General features: G+C 44.0%; 3 protein-coding genes across 5 annotated transcripts in view; 1 reads left to right on the top strand and 2 right to left on the bottom strand.

Annotated features, from left to right (window-relative positions):
• LOC144120557 (uncharacterized) overlaps positions 1-11,999 on the bottom strand; it is a 30,818-nt gene extending 18,819 nt beyond the window's left edge. The window contains exons 1-10 of one of the 2 annotated variants that reach the window (XM_077653092.1): positions 11,776-11,999; positions 11,640-11,673; positions 11,496-11,566; positions 11,240-11,373; positions 11,064-11,159; positions 10,928-10,980; positions 8,714-8,799; positions 7,807-7,900; positions 5,515-5,620; positions 416-505 (exon numbers count right to left, since the gene is read on the bottom strand). In XM_077653092.1, coding sequence (XP_077509218.1) covers positions 416-505; positions 5,515-5,620; positions 7,807-7,900; positions 8,714-8,799; positions 10,928-10,980; positions 11,064-11,159; positions 11,240-11,373; positions 11,496-11,566; positions 11,640-11,673; positions 11,776-11,872 — 861 coding nt within the window. In that variant the 5' untranslated portion in view covers positions 11,873-11,999. Of the gene's footprint in view, positions 1-415; positions 506-5,514; positions 5,621-7,806; positions 7,901-8,713; positions 8,800-10,927; positions 10,981-11,063; positions 11,160-11,239; positions 11,377-11,495; positions 11,567-11,639; positions 11,674-11,775 lie in introns of both variants that reach the window. The other variant, XM_077653091.1, reaches the window with a different exon arrangement.
• Positions 12,000-12,440: 441 nt separating this feature from the next.
• Positions 12,441-19,749, top strand: LOC144120559 (uncharacterized). Of its 2 annotated transcripts, none has more exons than XM_077653095.1 (8): positions 12,441-12,753; positions 13,001-13,148; positions 13,210-13,359; positions 13,435-13,585; positions 13,645-13,882; positions 13,992-14,139; positions 14,205-14,327; positions 19,617-19,749. In XM_077653095.1, the coding sequence occupies exons 1-8, from the start codon at positions 12,557-12,559 to the stop codon at positions 19,665-19,667; spliced, it is 1,206 nt and encodes a 401-aa protein (XP_077509221.1). In that variant the 5' UTR covers positions 12,441-12,556; the 3' UTR covers positions 19,668-19,749. The 2 variants fall into 2 exon arrangements, with proteins under 2 accessions (XP_077509221.1, XP_077509222.1); XM_077653096.1 differs by lacking the exon at positions 19,617-19,749 and adding an exon at positions 18,611-18,675.
• A 1,330-nt stretch (positions 19,750-21,079) lies between these two features.
• The window catches only part of LOC144120556 (uncharacterized), a 199,478-nt gene continuing 196,056 nt past the window's right edge, over positions 21,080-24,501 (bottom strand). Inside the window, exons 15-17 of the mRNA XM_077653090.1 lie at positions 22,637-22,837; positions 22,106-22,264; positions 21,080-21,495 (exon numbers count right to left, since the gene is read on the bottom strand). Coding sequence (XP_077509216.1) covers positions 21,367-21,495; positions 22,106-22,264; positions 22,637-22,837 — 489 coding nt within the window. The 3' untranslated portion in view covers positions 21,080-21,366. The remainder of the gene's footprint in view (positions 21,496-22,105; positions 22,265-22,636; positions 22,838-24,501) is intronic.

Genomic DNA, 24,501 nt, shown 5'->3' with positions numbered 1-24,501 from the left:
CTCCAACACTGGGAAGGAAAGAGCATCTGTGTCCAGTTGCTGCACATTGCAGACTCAGCCAACTCAGCAGATGCCATGTTAATGAATGGCAGCACACCACTATGTAGCAGGCCTTCACAGTGCTGTGTTCGTGCTAACTTTCTCTGCTAAATTAACCAGTGAATGAAACGCTCGCTGTACTTTCAAAACACCATCCTGAACTACCTTTTCAGTTGCTGCAATAACTGTCTGAAAAATAGTCACAACACTGCTCAAATATTTGAGAGACTATTTGTTGCCTTTCTTGGCTGCAAACTACTTGTGATATGAAGTAGAGTCAAAACACGTGGATGCAGTTGATCAGCTGTGACCACTGACCTGCTGACTACAACAATGGCAGGCCACTGAATGCCAAGTGAAAACAGAGCCGCGTTACCTGAGCCAAATCACGCCGCCTTGTCTTCAATGAGTTGGTACGGATTGTCACTGGCCGGCTAACTTCATTGGCTTCCAAAAATTCTATCAGCTAAGGAAAGAAAGATGCACTTACAAAAACACACACACAAACACACACGCAAAAAATACCTATTAAAGCATGCTGTTTTTTTACAATTGCGCACATCTTGAATGTCTAATCAGATTAAGCGATTCTTAATAGCATGAACAATTACTTTTAAAAGTTTCGCAATGATTTGACCTGAAAATAGTTCTACATCACTCGCAGAACCATGTTCAAGAACCTGAGTGCTGAGAAAAGTGACGCCAATTCAATAAATATTTCAAGGAGAACTTGCACTTAAGAGGCAGGACGTATTTCCCGTCACCAACTTTTGTTAGAAATGATCATTCACCAACTGGCCCAACAGTCTGCATTATTCAATTTAAAAGAAGGTTGCTTTAGGTACAACACCAATGATTCAGATTAGCCATACATTTTTTACAGTTCTGTCACAAAAGCCAACCTCACAAAATACAGGCTGCTTTGTATGGATACTTGTGCCATGTGTGATTACTATTTTTTTGATGTCATGCAGCCTACCAAAGGTCAACCTAGTGGTGTGCAAATGCCACTTTTTAAAAATCATACATAAAGAGCACAGCTTTGTTACTGAACTGAACATGAATTAAATACAAATAATTTACAAGTGGCATTTTAATTATGCATTCACTACTTATAGAAGATGATACAGTGAGTTAAAGGCACCCTTATTTACAACATCAGCATGTGAGAAGTTTTCCAAATATATTGGTCTGTCAGAATTGGCTAGATGTGAGATCAGAAGTAAAAATTTAAGGGGACACTTAAGCTCCGCCTTTAAGGATATGAAGCGATAGCGTTAATAGCTCCATTCAGTGGTTTATCTTCACACATAGTCACAGTTCTTTGTTCACATTCACACACTTATCAAAATTATCACAATACAGTTTGCACATTCTTGTCTTCGAACACTTCCACACAGCAGTTCAAACACATAACGTTGCTTCTATACGCACACATTGATTAGTACTCACTGCACTAGACACAATCACATGGCCACAAAGGTGCGTTCCACATAGACAGAGGTTCTGCAGTGAGACAAATTTACACTGCATGCCATCTGTTGGGGCAGCGGCATACATCAGATAGCGGGGGTCTTCCAGTGGCCGCCACATGGCGACGCCACTATGCCACTTCAAGCAAACAGGAAATGACGTGGGTTTCTTGACATAACACTAGCACTGCCTTTTCCGCTTAACAGAAGCCATACAGCTACCACTTTAACAAGGCGAGTGTGTGACAAGGTTAGCATAGAGACATCAAAAGATGACCACAGCTCAAAGAGATCCAAGTTGAATTGATGGGAACTAATCGGGTTATCTGAAGAACAAATGTGTAACTAAATTGGCACCACTCAAACACAGCAAGGAAGAAGCAACACGGGATCAATAGGAAAAGTTACCACAAGTGGAGCCTGGCTTGACCACAAAACAAGTGTGCAAAAGAAACTGACGACACTTAGATATGACAGATGGCAGATAAATGCCGCTACATATTTGTTAAAAGAAAAAGAACAATTCTTTTAACATTTTTTTTTTCTCCAGGCTTTCCACAGATATATAACCATCCAGGCCACCACAGCAAGGGCATCTTGAGAAGCAAAGAAAATGCACAACAGGCCATCGAAACGCTCACGAACTTCTACAACAAGTGCTGGCAAGAAGGAAGGCTGCCCAAGCAATGGAAAGCAGCCATGACGATCCTCATCCCCAAGCCTGGCAGGCTGCCCAACATAGAGAACCTCAGGCCAATCAGACCGAAATCTCTGCGGGGGACCTGCAGCTCGAAGCAGCTGGGCAGCGTCAGAACTCCGCAGGGCTCGGTGATCTCCCCGCTACTCTTCAACCTCGTGATGATCGGGGTGGCCAACCGGCTAGAAAGAGTAGCGGCCGTCCGGCACACCATCTACGCCGACGACGTTACGCTATGGGTACCGGGAGGAAGCGACGGACGCATCGAGACAACGCTGCAAGAAGCGGTCAACGCCATCGAGGAGCAGTTGGACGGCTCTGGACTCGTTTGCTCTCCAGCCAAGTCAGAACTGCTGGTGATTCCACCGAAAGGAGCGGGCAGGAAAAGAAGGAATATGGAAGTCAAGTACGAGCGTCCCAAGATCACGGTCAAGACGGCGGGAGGCCAAGTAATACCAAAGGTCGAGAAGATTCGAGTGCTCGGGCTGCTCATCCAGCGAAACCGAGTCAACGGTGAAACTGTCAACAACCATACGCAAGGCATATAAGGCGGCACTCGGTCTCCTCGGGAGCACGAGCACCGAAAAATTCATGGCGCTGGGAGTCCACAACACGCTGGGCGAAATAGCCGAAGCACAGAGAACCAGTGCAACTCGAGCGTCTCTCTGAAACGAGAACCAGAAGGCCGATACTGTGGGACCTTGGCCTCGAGCCGAGGGAAGACACGCAGCAGAAAGACGTACCTATACCGGATAGCATCAACACAAAGCTCAGGGTCTGCCCGATCCCGAGAAACGTGAACCCCGAGCACAACAAGCAGCGGAGGCTGGCGAGGGCCAGGGCTCTCGTGGACCTCCACGCCGGAGAAGAAGGCGCCGTCTGCGTGGACGCGGCAGAGTATCGAGGGAGCAACGACGCATACGTGGCGGTGGTTGTCGGGGCATCGACGGGTGCAACGAAGACTGCGGCGAGCGTTCAGACTCGAGAAGCGCACCAGGCAGAGGAGGTGGCCATCGCCTTGGCCGTCTCCGACCCCGGATGCACTACAGTGTTGTGTGACTCTAGAACGGCAGTGAAGAACTACGCCAAGGGTAGGGTATGTAGTGAGGCCGCGCGCATACTGCGCAAGGCCGAAGACATCGGACGCAAAAGTGCTGTGGTGATCAAGTGGTTTCCGGCCCACATGGGCAGTGACGTGTCGGAACGCGGGAACGTGAACCACGAGATGGCCAACTCGGCCGCACGAGGACTAACCAACCGCGCGGCTGCAAGCACGGCCGACTCGGAGTGTTGGTCACTGTGAAGTGCCAAGGATAAGATGACCACCTTCAACGAAATAGTGAAATGGTACAGACTGAACAGACAGACTATGCCGCCACCTCACCCGGGGCTTGCCCGGAAGGAGGCAGTGTTATACAGACAGTTACAGACGGGGTCCCTGCTCACCCCGGTGCTAGCTAAGCATGTGTGTCCGAGTGTGTACGCGAGTGACATGTGTAGACTGTGCGCGAAGGAGAGAGCCACCGCGGCTCACATCCTTTGGGAATGTAGTGTAAATCCGCGAGAAGCCAGCGAGAAGACGATGATCCCGCCGCAGCTAGAGGCTGCAACGAGGAGCTATGATCAAGAGACACAACTCAAGGCCGTCCAGCAGGTCTCGACAGCTCTAGAAAGGCAGCGACCGAGCGAAACTGAGGAAAGGGGGGCAGCACCCCCAGGAAGGGGGCGGCGGCCCTCACGGACCTGCGGAAGTAGCGAGGGACCAAGACCTCGAGGAGCACAACGCACGAGGCTGACGTAGTGGCCGTGTCGCGATAAAAGCTCGTCCTCCCTGCGTGGAGGGAGCCTAACCGATTCTGCAGGCATTTTCAATAAAGTTGTTCTCTCTCTCTTTCACAACAGGTGAAACAAAGGGTGTAGCTAAGCTTGCCGCAACTGTGCGCGGCAAGGATGACAGAAGGATGACCCAAATGAAACAACAAAATAATACGCCCATGCCAATAGTGTTTTTTGGTTCGAAGTGGATTCGAAGACTACAGTCATTTTCTAATAATTTCGAATACTTCTGGCACACAAAGCCAGAACATGAAAAAAAAGAGACAGTGCATGGAAGCTTTGTCACACTTACTGAAGGCTCACCTGTTGAAAAAATGGCCAGCAGAATTGGGGGAGTCAACCTATATGCAGAGCCCAAGCATTTACGGGATGCGAGACCTATCTGTGGGACCCCCAACAACTGGTCTTATCATCGCTACACAGATATTTCTTTTAATAGGTGACACCATGGACACCTGCTAGGCATATGCACTGTGAATCTACGCGCCCAACACCACCCCATGTCAGGTGTCGGAAAGCACATGTGCCGCATGCTAGCTACCTCCCGTGTTCGCCCCGTCACCCCTGATTAGCGAATTTCATGCACATAAGACCGGCTGAGGCAGCTGCAGTCTGCTCAGACTCTTCCCATGGAAGTCAAGAGAGCAGCGCATCCTTCGAATGAGGCCCTCCGCTATACCGATTCCAATGCGTGCACATGTGCAGGTAGTGCAGGTGCAGACACATGGCATTTACAAATCTGGGCACAGCACTTGTGCCTGCTCGCGTCTGCTTCAGCATACGTGCAGGCATGCAAGCACATGGCGCACACTCCTAGGAAGTGCCCATAGAAGCGGGGCTTTGGCTGCATGTGCATTGCCGGACCATATCATAGGAAGTAAGCTGAATCGAAACCATGAAAAACAAGCGTTCCAGAAACGTTATTCACTCGAGACTAATACCTTCAGATTTCGAATACCAAACATTCGGATCGAATTGAATATTGAGTACTTTATTATTCAACCAAATATTTGAAACTATCGAATATACATTAGCACAGGCCCTGAAAACAATATTTGGTGCATAAAATATTAACTTGTACTACTCTTGACAATGGTGGGCAACTGGCAACATTACATAATGACATATGATACAGGAACTTTGTTAACGCTTCCAATCCTGCATGACATACTAAACCCTCACTCCACGAGCGCTAAGCAACAACACAGTATATTGTGCAGTATCAGGGGGGAGCAGTGTTTTGATGTTCTTGTCTAAGAATGCTTTCTACATCATAACCCAGTAGTCAAAAACTAGTTAAATTATTTTGGATACTGTCCAAGTAAAATTCAATATTTTGACTATGTAATATTAAAAATTTAATTTATTTCATTTCAAAATTTTGAGTAATTGCAGAGCCCTGGGAGTTGCAGCACTCCACACTGCTCTATCACACAAGCAAGAAGAGCATGCCAAAAATGGGAGCAGTACCTCAGCAGGTGAGAAAAGGTCCATGAATTTCTGCATTAGATATTCGTTATAACTGTAGTACTCGCACAAGTCTTGCTTCAAGATGTCCAGATACTCGGAGCGAGACCTGTACAAAAACAAGGATAAGTGTCAGATAATTTAAAAGGAGACATCTTCAGCTGCCTGAAGATGTAGCATACACAAATGAATGCAAATTTTCAACTATGGCTTCCAAGCATTAGTAGCACAAAACAATGGTAGTGTTGCTGAGCTCACAACAGTATTTAACACGGGGTGAGACTTTGTTTTTGTAAAAATATCAATTTTCAGATTTCGCACACTGCTGATAGAATATTTCTTTAGCTTTGAGAAAATTATTACACTTGGGCATTCGCAAGTTTAGAGATGATTTTTTAATCCTTTTACATTGTTATGTCTAGCAGAAAAGTGGAAGTTTTTAGGGGGCTTTATTTGCATTTTTCTCACTCTCACCACAGGTCAGTAGCTTCATTAAGCCTTTTTCGTAAAATTTACGACAACTGGTATCTCAAAGGAAAGTTACTAACAAGAGCATCTTGCATATCAGCACACATTGATCACCACCATGAAGTAGGGATCGTGTCGTGTCAAACAAAATGTTTTCGGATTAATTCATTCCTAGAACTTGTGTCAGCTGGAACCACATTCCCCATGACATCGCTTATATTCCAGACTCCAGAGAATATTATATTTTGCAATGACATTAATGTTTTTCTCTGAGTGTATGTTTGTTACTATATAAATTTTGCCCTTTACTGTTTGTACACTATTTTTAATGCATTTCCGCTTCATTCTAAAAGTCATTGTCTTCTTGTATGTTTGTGCCTATTACTATGTGTGCATTTTTTTCTTTTGCTGCTGTTTGTATACTGTATTTTTGATGTATCCCCACTCCGCTCTGTAATACCCCCTGGCCCGAAGGATACAAGAAATAAATAAGTTTTTCGTTCTGACAGGAGAGAAAAAGCTTGCTCGTGACAGCCTTTCTTTCACTTTTGCAGTCTCTCAACTTGAGATGTCCATCTTTGTATTGCATTTGCTGAAATAAAAGTCAGCAACGCATTTGTCTCCTCACTCCTGAGTTTACAGCAGGATAAGTTAAAAATAAAATGCTATGATACAGGCCAAAACTTACATTTGAGGAGATAGTTAAAACTTTGGAGATTACAAACACTGACAGCAGTGTGCAATCTGAGGGGTACCGCAATTTAACATTGCAACTGACACATTCATAACAGCCCTTAATGAAGGGAGGCAGGCAAGATGACAAAGTTGGCAACAATCTCAAAATGAATGATTCTGGAATTGACATTTGATGACATCTGTGCATTAGTGCCCCTAGTTTTAAAGAACCTTTTTGGAAGAATGGTCAACCATACAGTTGAGCCCACTTATAACGGCCGCAAATATAAGGAACGCTCGCTTATTACGAACGGGTACAATGCTACCGTCAAAATATGCACAAGGGCAATGGCAGTTCATTGCAGATAGAACGAACAACTTTGGCCGCATCACTCAGTTATAGCGAATCAGGAGGCGAAGCAAGCCCCCCTGAAATTGAAGGGGTCGTGCTTCCAGCAAGCGCAGAGGTCAAAGAGCGCCTCTCAACCTTCACAACACTGCACTGAAGAGAACATGTCAACTCAAAAATGCAATTAAAAGGTGGCATTGAAACAGTAATTAACTGCCGGCCAAGCCCGCGCCGATGGCCTACGAGGGCAATCATTGCCTATGTGCCTATTGCCTAATAAACGCCACTTTTGGTGGCCTTAGTATTTTGGGCTGCTATACGATATAGCGAATGTAATCAACGTGACCGTCAGGTTCATTATAAGGGGGCTCGACTGTACTGAAAAAAATATGCAGGTGAGTGAAGTGGAATGCAGCCTAGCTCTGACACATGCACGAGCCACTTTTTGGCAACGCTGCCCAAGTGAAGAATGAATAAAGAAAGGTAGCACTACTGTTCTCTAATTACACTTCAAAAACTTTGTACCTAGTCAAACGTCGTGGTCCAAGAATTCTACCTCACACTGTTTTCATGTACAAAGGCTTCCAGCAGAGACATATGCATGCTTTCTCCTTTTCAATGCAAAATCTTTTGTTCGTAAGGGATGTTTGAATGACGGAGCCATTGCACTCCATTTAAAGTACAAAAATTGCTCCCATAATTGTGCCAAACTGGCTTGTCCCAAGTGCAATCAGAAATATTTACTCCTCCACGAGTACACATATAAAATAAAAAAGTATAACTTAATGGCTGGCAATGCTTACCTTCCAGCCTCTCTTCTGTTTGCAAAGTCAGTGAGGACGTACGTGATGTCTTTTATCCGCTCGCTGATAATGGCCAAATCAGGAGGCTCAGCCTGTAACCTTAGCTAAGGAACACACCATTGGCAAGTCTTATATATAGAGACTCCTAAACAGGTTGCAAAACAGCACCAGAGCAAGGATGGGGCTGCTGTAAGGCACAAAGGTCTGGTAAAAGGGCTGTGAAACAGTTTCCTTCAGCACTGTACTTTTTTGCTGCGGTCCCTCTTCTCATGACATTGACCATAACTGACCCCAAAGAACACATCCAACACATGTAATCCTCAGCAAGTATGCAAGTATTGTTATTTCTTTTTGACATCTTGATTTCTAGATTGATCGCCTTCAGGATACACCTGTAAATGCACTCCTCCTTCCCTAGTATAGGAAAATAGCCAGTGGTGGCTTCCATATTTGGCAATGAAAGAGATGCAATTCTAATGTGACACTTGTCATGCTAGCAATGCTCAATGTTAGATTTAGCTGTCTTTTACATCCAAAAGTCATACTACGGGCTGCGAGACATCAAAATGAGAGGCTCTAGCTTCATTCTAGCCACATGGAATTCTTTAGTGCACATACATTTAACAGTACACAGAAGTCTTAATGAATAATTGTGAACAGCATTAGTGAAATGGAAACAAGACCACAAGGCCATTTCCCCACTCCGAGTGAGTGCTCACAGTTCACAAGCACACTACAACCACTGCAAGGAATCACTTTCAAAATTTCATCCTCAACAGGAACATGGCGAAACTGAAGTCGGCATGCACTTGCTAAGGCTCAAGTACCTGTGCAGGCATCCTCCAACAGCACATAAGCTTTGTATGCATGCCTCCAAATTTAAATTAAAAACTACCAGAAAGGATATTTTCTTTTTCTATTTCTTGCCCACTTGGAAGTGTGAAGATCTCAGATTCTGATATGTTGGTCTTCAACTCCTCCTCTGCTAGTTTTCTGCAAAGATACACAAATTGAAAATAATGGAGCTAACTACACACAAGGAACTCAAGCCTGTCAAGACAAAGTTCCATAAAAGCTTATTTCTTCCAACACACAGTAGCCTTGTGCTGCTACTGAACTTTATTCAAACAATTAGGTTATTTTATTTATTTATTTATTTTACAGGTACTGCCAGCCTTATTATCAGGCCTTAGGCAGGAGTGGACAACACAAATCAACAAATTCAGAAACAGCAAAATCAGCAAACAAGATACAGGACGCTGAATGATAAATCAGAACAAAAACAAAAACACAAGATAGTATTTACAACATGAGTGTCATTTTCATGAGGGGGAGCCACATGTCACTCAGGACTTACGCGCAAGTGCGCAGAGGAATGAGGAAACCGTTGGGCAGTCAACTGTGTCGGCGGATAATGCATTCCAATCGCAAATAGTGCGCGGAAAATAGGAATTTTTAAATGCGTCCGTCCTGCACGAAAAATCCAGGACTTTTTTGGTGTGATATGAGCGCGTAGATCGGCGGTTAGCTGGCAGAATGTATGAACTTTTGTCTATTCCCAATTGGTTATGATAGAGTAAATAGAAAAATTTCATCCTATCCCGGTAACATCTGAATGTGAGACTTTCCAGTTCTGCAGCTTCTAGAAGTAATGATGGGGACGTGCGCCAGCTGTATGAGTTAAAGATGAACCTAGCTGATTTTCTTTGAACTTTCTCAAGTTTGGTAATATTAGACTGTGTATGTGGATCCCATACAATCGCGGCATACTCTAGGACGGGTCGGATAAATGTTTTGTAGGCTAGGATTTTAATTTCAGGTGAAGCGTTCCCTAACGTACGCCTTAAAAAGCCAAGTTTCTTCATTGCTCTATTGTAGGTGTGTGTTACATGTTCATTCCACCTAAGATCTGATGAAATTATTACTCCCAAGTATTTGTAACTGGAAACGACAGATAAGCACTGGTTGTTAATGTTATAAGCAAATGATAACGGGTTCTTTTTGCGTGTAACGGTCATTGCCACAGTCTTTTTAAGATTAATAGTCATTTGCCATTTCGTGCACCAAGTTTGTATTTTAGATAGGGAAGTGTTTAAAACTGCCTGGTCGTTCGCACTACGTATTTCATGATATAGGACGCAGTCGTCTGCGAAAAGTCTGATCTTGACGTGAATGTCACTGACGATATCATTTATGAAGATCAGAAAGAATAGCGGACCTAAAAGTGAGCCTTGTGGAATGCCTGAGTTTACGTTTGCGGAAGAAGAAGCTGCATCATTAACTTGAACACATTGCTTTCGTAACTACAACTAATGCACCTGCAAATCAATTGTTACTTCCATATTTACCCTCATTACACACCCAGTAGCTTGAATTAAGACAGCCGAGGTCTTCACTGTTGTATTTCAACAGACCTCTCCCAGTGTTCCTCATGAAGCATGTGTTTGTGGTCTGGTAGGCAAAACATGGCACTTCAGACAGCATGTGTCACGCATACCGAAATAGCTCTAATTTGGAGAAGAAAGGTGGCGGGAAAACAGTCAACACACGCAAAAGCGATTCAGATGCGAAAGTGGGTGATTTTGCCAATATGGCCATGGCCCTTTGACATCACATACTTTACACCAGGGAGAGGTCTAGTGGATTTCTGTATGTCAGTGACACAATTTGTGTTTACGAACCCTGAGTATGGTAATGTGAGGTCATGATATGAAGCCCCACTTCGAGATTAATGTTCTATATTAGCCACAAAGTCTTGGCGCCACCATCAAAATTGCCACGGGTTAATATCACATTTGTCTTCCCTGATGCCTAGGACAAACATGATTCACTCATGCAAATGACAGAATACTTTGTGAAGCTAATTGGTTCACTATGTTCAAAAGTGCATATTATCAAGGTATAAAAGACAAGGAACAATACATGAGAAAAATGATGCACTGTGAGTGCTCATCCCCTCGTGTTTATATAATTTCTTGTCTTTATAGTGACATATTGGTACGCCTTCTGTACGGTAGTTCGTTCCAAATAGCCAGGCAAAAAGTTTATGGCCTATAAACAGAAAGAGTCCGCTTTAAGCATGTTAAAATGTATCTCCATAAAATGCAATAAAGATGCATACCTATCCTCTTCCTGTTTCTTCTGAAGCTTCCTCGAGGCGGCTTCAATGGGCAACTGAAGCAAGTCACGAACAAAGAGATCAACTTAGTCTTTCGTTGGCACTTGGTTTTGCGCCTGAGAAGTGAATAAATAAATACCTCTTCATCGTCACTTTCGTCCTCATCTTCAACACCACTTTCCGAAGCACTGAACTCATCATCCATGGCAGCATCGTCAGAGCTTTCGCCAAAATCCTGTCAAGGAACCACGTAAGTGGTTACACGTTACACGGGCAACACTTATTAGCACAGATTTAAACGCTTATTGACATTACCTTCTGCAGGTCATCTGAGCCGTCACCCTCATCATCAGACTCCAACAGCTGCTTTTTTGGAGCTTTAGGCTTTAGCCATTTCTTGTTTTCATCGGAAAAGCACTGTACTTTCGCTGCTGCTGTACTTTCACCATCTTCTAAACGTGAACAAAAACGCAAATGAGTATTGTGTCAAGCGGAAAACAAGTAAGAAATCGGCAGACATTTAACGCTCTTTACTACGATCGCAGCCAGATAGAGGAACCCGTACACTCACCTTCTTCTGGCTTTTTCTTGGTAATTACTTTAGTGGCGAAATCTTTTTTCAGAGCTTGGTTTTTCTTCAGCCTGAAATTGAAGTACAGTTATGCAAAGACTGCTACAAGCACAGTCTCTGCTGAAGCCAACAAGAGACCACTACCTTTTCAAGGCTCGTCTTGAAGGTGGTTTCTCCGCTGAAGACGAAATTAAAAGTATAGGAATCATTTTATACAAAACAACTGAGACACATAATGAGATGAAGAGTCAAGACACGTGCGTCCCAAAGCGATGTTTACCTCTCAGAGCTTTTGGTATTTCAGGTGGCGGCTGGATCTTGGACTTCCTCGAACGTCGTCGTTTGGGCTTTTCGTTGAAGTCTGCTTTGCGGCCCATTTTGAGTAGGTTCCTCACTAACTTCTCTCAACCTTTAACAGCTCAACGAAAGTAAAAACTTGACGTAAGAGCACAGCAGCCAAAACCCGCATGGGCATATGACTTGACTTGGATTGGATCATAAAAACCTATGCCATAGCCTCCTTAGGCTATGCTAAGGTGGCTAGACCTAGCTATGCCTACGATGCCTACGTGCCGATGATGATGATGACTGCAAAGACGCGTGGTTAATGGTCCTGTCAATAATATGGGCAAGCGCAGTCGGTTTTTTCTTCACTGGGGCAAACCGCAGAATGTTTACCTCAATACGTGGCAATTTCAGTGGCCCGGTAAAATTATTCACTATAAAGTGGGCGAAATAAGCAACTAAGCACGTCGAAACGGCGACTGCACCACGAAACTCTTTGCATGCACTCTGATAAAACATTACATTACCTCCACATACGAATACTAACAACTGTGGGCTGGATGTAAGTTTCCAGCATCACCTGAATATCCTAGTACTGCCTCTATGAACTAAACATTTTGTACTGGCTGCTACAAATCTGGCCATCGCACTTGCAGCGTGCCGTCACGAGCAGCGCCGAGCGCGTGCTTTTCAATTCGACCGTGTTGTGCGTTCAGTCGGTAGCAGCTGAATGCCTGCCCGAGGAACCCTGCACAACACCACGCTAAAAGTACTACATGGCGCATGGTAGACAGGCGCCCATAGTAAGAAATTCGCGAGCGCAGTCCCTCCGGTGCTGGACAACACGAAATCTGCAGTGCGGCCACTGCTGCCATTTGCCAGTCATGGACGGTGATGTCACGCACCCGAAGCACGGTGTGAACAGCGTGTTCTCCCGTAAGGACATCGAAATTTTCGAGCGTTGGTTCAGATGGTAAGTGCATATAAGAAACTGAGCACACGTGTGCGGGCGCGTCTCGGTCAAAGCCAGATGACCAGACCTCGTGAAGAGTGGCTAATTTTATATTCGCGTGCTCGTCCGCATTCATCTTTAAAATGAACGAAATCGAAGCTTTTTTTACCAGCGACGGGTTTAAGAAAAATGTTTTTGAATAGTAGAGCCCATAGTGCGATAGCTATAGTGTTAGGGTAACCGACGAGAATCTGCTTTCGGTTTTCAGTGGAGATCAAAAGGAGACTGGCTACATTGACGTGGAAGGTCTTAAACGCCTGTGGACATGTCTTCAAATGGACGTAACACAGATGTCTGCCAAGTGGTTAATCGCCATGGCGGATGACCACAAAAACGGGAAGCTTGACTTCGGAGAGGTAAGCATGTTGAGCTCTTCATTAATTAAGCAGCAACTCAAAGAGATGCATTTTTCTTCAGTTTCTATACTTGTGGATGATGGCAGCCGAAAATTCTGAGTTCCAGTCAACCCCCGAGGGCCAGGCCATGCTCAGAACCATGCACGCTTACGAAATTTACCCCACTGCTTCAGAGAGGAAGTACAGCACCTGCTACACGTTGAACCCGTGGGTAAGTGCAGCTGTTTAAGCATATGCGCAACCTCAAACTTGCTTGTTTAGCTTTGCAACTGTATTTTACTTGTAGGTACGGTCACGATTCCTTGACCAAGGTGATGAAGGGCGACCTTTGGATGTAGAATTGCCACACTCTCGTATCCAAGAAGCACGTGAACTTTGTGAAGGTGCTGCCAAGCAACGTGCAGCATTCATAGCACAGGCAAAGTCGCTGTACGAAGGTAAATGTGTAAGGTGGTTTCTGGTGAACTGTTCATTGCAGCCTGGTTTGTGTTTGCAGGAAGCACTCAGGTACAACAAAGGGTCCATGCAGAGCGAAGAGCAGAGTTCATCAAATGGGCACGCACAACGTTTGAAGATGACAAAGTGATACAAAAGAGCCTTTCAGATGGAAATGAGCAGGAAGCACAGATCACTTACCATGATGCCTCTGTATGCCCTGTGATGAGCAAGTCATCCCCAGCCATCAGCGAGTTCTCGTTGGACCAGTGCTCTTTCCTGGCAGATTGGTTTCACAGGTAACCACAGTTGTCAATACTCTAGGCTATGTTTGGCAGTGCGAACTTTCCAAAGAATGGAATTGCACCAAGGTTCCGTTTAACATGGCTTATTTTCCGTATCATCCAGGTGGGACATGAACAAGGATGGCTTGCTTGATGAGCAAGAACTTGGGAACATGTTCCATTGTCTGCGTATTCCAATCAATCCAAATGCCCTGCGCGTTGTTGTGCAATATTTCGATGAGGACATGGATGGCAAGCTCAGTTTTCGTGAGGTAAGTGGCCTCAATGACATAAAATGAAGCAGCAGTTCACTTACCACCAGCTTTCCTTGCTGCAGTTCTTGCTCATGTGGCGTGCTGCGATATACGACCCCGACTTCAGACGCACTGCTGAGGGATGCAAAATGGCAAAGCACATGCGCATCCACAACTTGCTGCCAAATCAAGCAAAGCCAGCATGGGTAAGCATGCATTTTACCGAGTTGCTTTCAGTCTGATAGGTAGACACTTCCTTTGTATGTCAGATATCTGGTATACATCCATGGCCAATTCATCCAAGCCACATGGACAAGGCTTATTGTATTGAGTGGTTTTGACATTAGTTTCTCTGATGTCATTAATTTGGGAACTAGCACCACATAATTAGATTTACTGTCATTAAGTGTAATAATATATTACACTATTATTAGTATTATTAGGGGTTTAGGGGAGTTTAGCGTCCCAAAGCGACTCAGGCTATGAGAGACGTCATAGTGAAGGGCTCCGGAAATTTCGACCACCTGGGGTTCTTTAACGTGCACTGACATGGCACAGTACACGGGCCTCTAGAATTTCGCCTCCATCGAAATTCCACCACCGTGGCCGGGATCGAACCCGCGTCTTTCGGGCCAGCAGCCGCACGCCATAACCACTCAGACACCACGGCAACTTATTAGTATTATTGTTATTATTAGTAGTAGTAGTGTAATAGTATATTGTACACATAACACTTGAGAGCAATTTTCAGTTATGTGAAATAATTAAAGAGCACTAATTGAGGTTTCAAAATTATCAGGAAGGCTGCCATGGTTTTATTAATTTCATGAAATTTAACATTTGTAAAGGTGGCAAGGAGTGGCAAATCAAAAGTTGAGTTTTCTGTCTTTTGAAACATTGCACCATTGTATACGAAAAGACATAGAAGCAGAAGACAGGACCAATGGTTTTCCCATCTGCTGCTTTTTCTGTTTTCATCTTTTACGCTGGTACAATGTTTCAAAAGGCGAATCACCAACTCCCCCAACTTTCTGCATTGACTGGGCTTGTAGTTAGGCACTAAGTTTGGTCTTGGTCAGACGTTTTCATCATGTGCTGTGCGTTTGAGAGCATTCCATCATAAGCCAAACAAGCTATACAGAACTCAATATGTTGCCAGGGCTGATGCCGTAGACTTTTTTCCTTAGTGATCATGCGAATGACATCAAAATTTAAGGCTGGAAGTATCCCAAGTATTATTATTGCTACGTGGTGTTAGTACAACTGAGGTCTGTTGTTACTTTCAGACTGGTCTTGAAATTCGCTCCAGCATAATACTATGGGAGAGGTTCCTTTGCAACTGCACTGAAGTGCTGGGCCAATCAGAAGGCATAGCCTTCTCTCTTGGGGAGTGTTAGACACCCATAGAAGCCTATAGCATGTGGCACTGGGCAGGGCTATGTGATCACTGATGTGGCCATCAAACATCACTGCTATTTGCGTTGCAACCATCGGATAAAATGCCCAGCACGTCGTCAAGAGTATCCTGTCAATACATATATGAACACAACTGAAAACCTACAAGAATGCAGACATGGCGGCAACTATCAAGGCAACAGTTTGCTATTTGAACCAAGAAGCAGCTGTTCTGAAGTGGCAGTTTGGAGGGGACCGCACCATATCTTCTAGGCACTACTCTGCATGGAGGTGCTTAACTTAGTGCATGCATGTATTTGACTTACTTTTTTTTCTTTATATAGTGGAGTCCTTTCAATTCACGCCCACCTAATTTAAATTACTAGTTGATTTGAACTAACTCTTTGGTCCTGTGTCCTTAATTTTGTACACATTTTCGGTCCCCTCCAAATCTGAACCAAAGCCACCATGGTGGCTCAGTGGTTATGGTGCTCGGCTGCTGACTCGAAAGACGCGGGTTCGATCCCGGCCGCGGCAGTCGAATTTCGATGGAGGCGAAATTCTAGAGGCCCGTGCACTGTGCGATGTCAGTGCACGTTAAAGAACCCCAGATGGTCGAAATTTCCGGAGCCCTTCACTACGGCGTCCCTCTTAGCCCGAATCGCTTCGGGACGTTAAACCCCATAAACCAACCAGCCAACCAACCAACCAAATCTGAACCATTGAAATTTGAATGTTTTGCTTTGCATGGACTACACCCAAATACTTTCCCCGTGGAAGGCACTTCAGTTCTGCAGTACGCTGGCTTGATGCCTTTTTATCAACAGTGGTGTCTCCCGCAGTTGCTGGCTCTCTCCCTATGTAAAACACAGGCAAAGATTTGTGACGAGTAAAAAAGGTATCAAGGACCTCCTTAATAACCCAATGGGCAGGGGCGTGCACCCGGTGCACTTTCTTATTGCCACCATCTAATTGTGGTCTATCAAGCGAGCGCTGGAACTCTGGCATTATTATTGTCCTGAATCCGCAGACTTATATTAAAAGCAAAATATGATCATGCTGTTATAACCAACAAGGTTGCACGCTGTTGCATGCGAAACTGTAAAGATTCTCATAGCATACTAATGGAGCTAAACCTTACATATTCCAGGCGTGCTTCGCAACTCACATATTAGAATGACTCATTGATAAGAGAATTTTGTAGCATATCTTCAAGGAGTATACACACCAAATTTCGGGTGCATGTTTTCTTCTGCGTACTGATGCACAAGACATTACTATACATGGATAACCACATGGTATTCGCCTACGACCACTAAATGATTGATTTATAATTGAATTTGTTCTTTCACCTATCTTGGTTTCAGTTTCAACAGCCGGGTGATGACTACGATGTCATGAGTATGAATCACGCGAGGCATGAAGAACACTGCAACATAATCGCTGCTTCTTCACCTGCTGCGATTCCGGCTCCTGAGGCAGGCTGGCTTTAGTGTTGTTGTGAATTAAAACGATGAAGCAGCGATTATATTGCGGTTTTCTTCATGCCTCACATGACCCATACTCACCTTTGACGTCATAGCCATTGCTCAGCCATTGAAACCAAAACTAAAGCATGTGAGTGATGAAATTCAATTACAGCAGGCTCTCATTCATTCAAACTTCAAGGGACCAGATATATTTGTTTGAATTATCAGAAGTGCACCTTATTATGCCTCAAAACTAAATGCGGTTTGCTTTATGGATATCTGTGCATACAAATAGTATTTTGGATCTATTTCTTTTTGCAAATGTAGCTTATAGCTTTCGCACCACATGAAATATGGCTGACAAAGGCAGTGATATATTTACTCAAGTGCGGCTGAAAAAAAGTTATCAGTAATGCACTGGTTTTACCAATAGAGTAAAACCATGTTAATTATGACCTCAAGGCACTGGAAAATGGTCTGAATCATCTGAAGGTCGAATAGTCGAATGGCTGCAGAAAAAAACTTTCAGAAAGTTTCGCATTGCAGCAAATTTAATTGATGAAAAAATAGGCGATGGCTGTCTGCTTTTAAGAAAAAACTGCGCGGCAAAGACAATTTTATAGTGTACTGCATGCCCACTCTAAGGAATACCAAAGCAGAACTGCTTCAAAATAGTAAGGCCTTCCGTGGCCTCCTTCACAATGGCGACGCAGTGGCGGTGGAGCCTCCTCACAAGCAACGGTGTCCATGTAAGGAGGTTTTACCACACAATGAGTGGCTCGTAATGAGTGCGCATTATCGATGCACCACGCAGATGCAAGCAAGGAGAACGAACATTTGCTCCCATAAGGCGAGATGCCATCTAAAAAGAAAAAAAAATACAGCGATGATGCTGCCAGTTAGCATCTGAACCAGTGCACAGCTGGGCTTGGCTCGCCGAAGCGCGGTCGACAGCTTCAATCGTCATGGGCTAGTAGCGAAGCTCAGAAAACTACACTAAGCAGCAACGGCATGGTCCCACTTCGGACCGCATACTAATTAATTGGTAAGGGGGCCTGACTCACGTGGCACCGGAAACATGACGCATTCCAATCTAGGTTGCCACTCTTTCGCATGCTGGAAGAATAGGAGCAAGACAAAGTTTGAATTAACCGAATTTAAGAGAAATCACGGTATGAATTATGCGGCTTTAAATTGCACTGTAAATTTAGTCAGCCAACCAAAATTTTGAAATTTGTTTGGATTAACTGGAAGTGAATTATCAGAGTCTGCTGTATAAATTATCGAGCGGTCGTAGGCGAATGCTACATGGTAATCTATGTACTACCGTAATGTATTATACATCCAGCCATCCTGTTTACTAGGTGCAGCCGCACAGCTCTTATGGCGTACAGTTAGTATGGCACTAGGAAAGCAGCTAGTAATATGCACCGACTGGTGTTGTGTCAAGGGATGGCTGGAGCCTGAAGGGTGGTATGCCATGCAGTATTCATGCCAGGTTATTGTCCAGTTTATTACGTTACACAGGCGGCTTAGTTAGAAAATTTTGTGTCTACTAGTGCACCTAGTTGAAACCCCACTTCTTGGTAGCTCCCAGTCTGATGAAGGGCTCTCCACTTCTGCAGTGACCGAGGCGACGCCACTGGAGTGCCACGTGACAAAGCGAAATAAAAGAGCAAGACAGCCACAACACATTGCATTTGTTACACCTCCTTGTTTTTATTTACGTTACTAATAACTTATGTGTATCACTGCTCTGCGTGGTATGGACAAAATAAAAGAACATGAGAAGAAAAGGGATAAAAGGGGGAAGAAAAACCGCTTGGGGGTTGTGCCTCCCCAACCCCCCTCTGTGAAGCCCTCGGTGGATGCCACTATGTACAGGTTTGGGAAGCAGAGGGGGGCTGGGATGGGGGGACAACACCCCCTCCTGAACAGCCAGCCACAAACAGACAGTGGAAACCGGGGGGTGGGGTGATAGTAACGCCTTTTTTTTCCCACACATTAAAAATAGAGCACACGCGCACGATGATTGGAGCAGAGAGAAAAGAGAACAGTGTTTGGTGGTGGTGCTGGGTGTCCTTTCCTGCATTTTTCTTTGCACGCGCGGCTTGCGTCAAATGATGTGAAAACGCCCAGGTGTGAAACTGCAACACGTAGTAAACGCTGTTTCGACGACACGCCGGCTGGTAGTAGTATATAGATAGAGACTCCTTTGAAAAATGGCTTGAGCAAACAGGAGAAAAACAGCGAGGAGGACTTGGCGCCCTTTTCCCTGTGCACCACTTGGTGCATCATCATCATCTCTCTCCATGCATTTTTTTCTTTTGTATTCCCTCATCTGTGCATCTATCTGAAAACCTCTGCCTGGACTGCAAAAGTAAGAGGTCAATTGCCAATGCTTGTCGAAAACGTGCCTATATATCTTTTATTAGTAAATGTAGAACGATGCCAGGGAAACACTTGCTACTGAGAGAATAATGCTTCATGTATTATCCAGTTTTCTTTTTTTGTGACTTTTAGGGCTGCTAACCCATAGCAAGGAAAATTTTGCACTTGTTAACCCATGCATGCCTATGAATATAAGACTGAAAACTATTTTTATCATTGAAACTGGTGTTTGTTTTTCAGTCGTGTACAAGCACATCCCAAAAACCAGTCAAATCTTGGCCTATCGACTGATGCATTTCTCTTCCAAGACTATTATCGCGCCTCCAAGCAAGCTTATTTTCCACTTTGAAAAATGTGAGGTGTGGCTTGAAAAGACATCACAAAGAATTGTTTTTCCCCCTTTTTCTTTAAAATTTTGAAGAGAAAGGTTTCTTGTTGAATGTACAGACAATACAATACACATGTAGCAGCTTATATACAAAATGTACAGCCATGCTAGACTACTCGTCCCCAAAGAACGCATGAAAAGAAACCCCCAAAAGCAAAAAATTCACCGTTTGTAAAGAATAAAATGCAAAGTTCGCTCTGCTCCATTAAAAAAAAGGAAGAAAAAGGTTAAAAACTATGCCAGGTACAATTTTTTCTTCTGTACAACTAAATGATGAATGAAAATATGAAAGGTGAAACGAGGAGACCACTGTACACAATCTGAACAATCTTCAGTGACCGACAATAAAGAAAAACCTCGCGATGCTTTTTTTTACACAATCAATGCAATGCAACGTATTTCTCAATGACAACACAATGTAAAAAAAAAGTGCAAGATGAAAAACAGATTTACACAAATTATGCAAAACCCCCTAACGATTTGGGGTTTTCCATCATTTTCAGCTCGCGCCTTGCTCTCCACAACCATGTTTTGTTTGCGCGACAACAGGGGGAGCTAATAACACCTGGTATGACTGCTCCCTTCTTGCACACCCTCTACGAAATATGTATGCATGTGTGTGGCAATGAAATCCCTGACTTAACATCTCACCACTGTTGCCTTCTATGAGTGAACATTATACAGAAACTGTACAACACTACTGTTGTCTCATTATGCACACATCTACATACACACATACACATACACACACACACATGCACACACACATGCATTGGACAACAGCTTTGAAGGAGAGCACATTTCTTTTCACCTCGGCTAATATTATATACACACTGAAAATCTTTGCCTTATTTACTTATATCACATGGTAGTTTGAGCCTGCATCTATATATAGCATATTTTCTTGTCTTTTCTTCACAGTCCCCGCCCATTTTTTTTTTTTTCATCTGCTCCATCACTTCAACTGGCCTTCTTCATTCAAGACTGGTGATGCTCTCTCAACTGGAGATTATTACTTCATATACATAATATATATATAATGTATATATATACTGTATGTATACATACATAAATATATGTACACATGCACATCCATCAGTTATGTACAAGACAGATAATGACAGGAGCACTCGCAAGAAACAAAAACACTTTGCCCCCACCCCTGACGTGCAATTCTCTCCTCTTTGTCCCACCCCCAGTACTCGCCCGACCCAAATGCAAAGCGACATACTCCTCTCCTTCCAACAACAAAAAAACGGGCGGAGAGGGACGGCGGCACCGGCTTACACACTGCGCGCCTGCGCGCACAGACGTAGGGAGGGGGGGAGGGGGGCAGACCGTACACAGGGATAAACAGTTAGGTCGGGCATGGCTCAGGCTGCCGTCCCTCTCTCTAATAAAACTCTCTGCGCCTTATGCAAGTGGCCAAAAGATAACGAAGTTTGCAGAGCACCATTGGTTTCTTGGGTTTTGGTTTCTTCGTCTTCTTGATGTGTGTGCGGAACAACGGGCTTCCTCCTCTTCTTCAGTCCCAATCGTGAGGACGAGATCTCTGCCTTTCGGCAGGGGTAGGAACGGGTCCTCTCCACCTGCCCCCCACCATCACACGGTGGCGATGATGACCAGCAAGTGGGCAATGTCACTGACACTGTGCAGTAGGTCGGGTGCGATGCGAGCCAGGTTCTCATTGGAGAACTCGCAGGAAGGGAAGATGTGGATCACATATGCAGGCTGCAGGGTTCAAGAAAGAAGAACGCATGATTAACTCCTTCCCACACAGTCAAGCGATAAGAGCCAAGAGTTTACGAGTATGTTATTTGTGCAGAAGGAAAAAACATGAAATCTATGTTCCAGCTCTTGCGGTGTGGTATGCATCAAGATCTTTGCTGCTCATGTGCAGCTGACATCTTTTCTTGTGACTATTCTGATGCCCAACAGAGAAACTGTTGTGCAGAGACAGCTACCGGTTTTCCATGAACAAATCTGTTCTTGACAAACGTTTAGGAGACCAATGAAAGATGCAGTGCTTCCTCTAGGTTTACTTGTGTGAGACAATGTATGTACAAGTTCGCAAACTCATTTAACATTCACATCAGACTGAGACCTCAACAGAATTCACTTCCCCATCGGGTAGTCAAAACTATTCTGGAGTCTTCCGCTATGGAGCCTCTTTCTTTCACTCACCCCTTCCCTCACGAGATGGTTCAGGGGCGCACAATCAGCAAGACAGTTCCTGGGCCTTTCCTCGGAACCAACTATTACTAGCAGTATGATTATCATAATCACTATCATTATTATTACACGCAGCATCATCCAGTGTTAGTGCAGAGGCCACACTCACCTGTTGAGAGCCGGGCGCAGCAGCATTGACGATGCCTGCCGCCTGCTTTAGCTGCAGGTAATTGATGAAGCCATTGCGCAAGTTGTTGGACTGCTGCAGCACGTCCATGTGGTCTCGTCCACAGGGCAGGGCCAAAAGGATGCAGTGCTCGTCCACCATCTGGAACACAAAGAGTGTTGGGATGCAAAACGGAACCTGCCAAATTTAAAGAGCACCAGCATGCCCCGGCAATGTACTAGAGCTGCAAAGTAGAAATTGCAACCTATCTGACCTCTTTATCACCAGGCTATGTTCTGGTTGCATGTCACTCTCTGCACTTTAATTACTTTTTTTTTTTTCATAAATACTTCATGCCACTTGGATCAACAGATTCACCATGATCACACTCTCATCTCAGTCTGAATGCGCATCAAAAAGGTCACGCCTTTGTCCATAAAACGGAGCATGATGCCAGTTCTGCTGAAGAATTACTGCTCAGTCATGTGAGACTGAAAAGTGACACCAAAAAAAGAAGGAGAAAATGAAGCACACCTGCATCTTTCGGGCTACTCCTTCAAGCTGGGTCTGCTCAAGTCGCATCCGCTGAGCAATGCGAACTGGTGGGGTGCAGCCGTCAGTCATCGGTGGAAGCGAAGCAACAGCAATCCTCGAGTTGCCCGACACAAAGTGCATTTGCACGGCTGCTTGGTCATTCTTTAGGGCTAGCAGACCTTGCCACATAACAGGGTAGCGCTGTGTGGGATAAACAAAAAAAAAAAAATAATGTAAACATAAGTGGACTTGCCCAACTAATTTTAACTCAGTCCAGTACAGCAAAAAAGGTTTCCTCAGTTCGTCTACACTGTTTAAGCACGTGTTACCTAGCATAGCTGAAAAAAGCACAAAAAGTAACTTAAGCCTGTCCCACTAATTGTTTTTTTTTTTCAACCATGTGTTCCCTTTTGCATTTTTTTTTTTCAGCTATGCATTTCAACCAACGTGCCCAACTATCCATTCTTCTAAGTGTTACCTAGGTTCAGTACTATTATCATTATGCTCCACATTACCATACTTTAGCAAGTAGGGAACTGTGCAAGACCTAATGCAGTCTTAAAAAAAAAACAAAAAAAATGCAATCCATGCTCCAAACTACCTAGCACTAATTTGTTTCTTTAAAGAGGGACATGGCTTAAATTGCAAAAAATTAGCCAAAAAATCTTTTTTTTTTATCGTTGCATCCACTCGTATGCTCATTTTCTATGCTGTTCTGAAGTTTGCTGAATCCACAAAGTACTTTAAAATTTAAATTACCGTATTTGCACTAACGTAAATTGACTTTTCAAATTTATAATCTTTAAATTCAGAACTGAAAATCTGCGCTTGGCTAAAAAAATTCTAAGCATGTCTTGACCTGTGGCATGCCAAACTCAAAGAATGCTGAACCAGCCTTCTGCCACATTTTGTTAGCTCAGCATGCTCTTCACAAGATTCAGAGGGGAAAATTACTAGCAGAAAAAGGACATTCTTCAGATATAATGCTGAAATTCTGCCAGTAGTTGCAACATTATTTCTCATCATCATCAGCCTTACTACACCCACTGCAGGGCAAAGGCCTCTCCCATGTCTCTCCAATTAACTCTGTCCTTTGCCAGCTGCATCCACCCTTTGCCTGCAAACTTCTTAATCTCATCCGGCCACCTAACCTACTGCCGCCCCCGGCTAAGCTTATCTTTCTCTTGGAATCCACTCCGTTACCCTTAAGGACCAGCGGTTACCTCGCCTTCGCATTACATGCCCTGCCCAAGCCCATTTCTTTCTCTTGATTTCGACTAGGATGTAATTAACCAGCGTTTGTTTCCTCACCCACTCTGCCCACTTCTGGTCTCTTAACGTTACACCTATCATTTTTCTTTCCATGACTCGCTGCGTTGTCCTTAACTTAACATAGGCTCATAAACTATCATGTAAATCCATCAAGAAATAAAATTTTTAATGAAGCAGCATCCTTCCCTTAACTTTTATGTGCAAAAGCACTTTTTTATACTAGTTAGCCTTGGAACAAAATCATTTTTCAAGCAATTCCATTTGAGACAGTGCATAATTGCATTTACGGTTAATGCCAGCTCCCTTTTGAATTCAGAAGCAAGCAAGCCGAGCGCACAGGCACTAAACTTGCAAAAATTTTTCCCACTGTTCCTCCATTTTCCTTCTTCGAGAGGTGCTTATTTTGTATTGAACACAAAGAAACTAATTCTGCAAACCTGTGAAATGTGAATTCTTTTTCTATTTGAAGAGGTGCTTATTTTGTATTGAACACAAAGAAACTAATTCTGCAAACCTGTGAAATGTGAATTCTTTTTCTATTTGAATTTTCGATGCTCACCACAGAAGCTGTTTCTGCTTCTCTATACATGGTG

Source organism: Amblyomma americanum, chromosome 2 (genome assembly GCF_052857255.1).
Source record: "Amblyomma americanum isolate KBUSLIRL-KWMA chromosome 2, ASM5285725v1, whole genome shotgun sequence".
NCBI lineage: Eukaryota > Metazoa > Arthropoda > Arachnida > Ixodida > Ixodidae > Amblyomma > Amblyomma americanum.
Note: the sequence above shows the minus strand (reverse complement) of the source record. Positions and strands in the feature narration are given on the sequence as shown.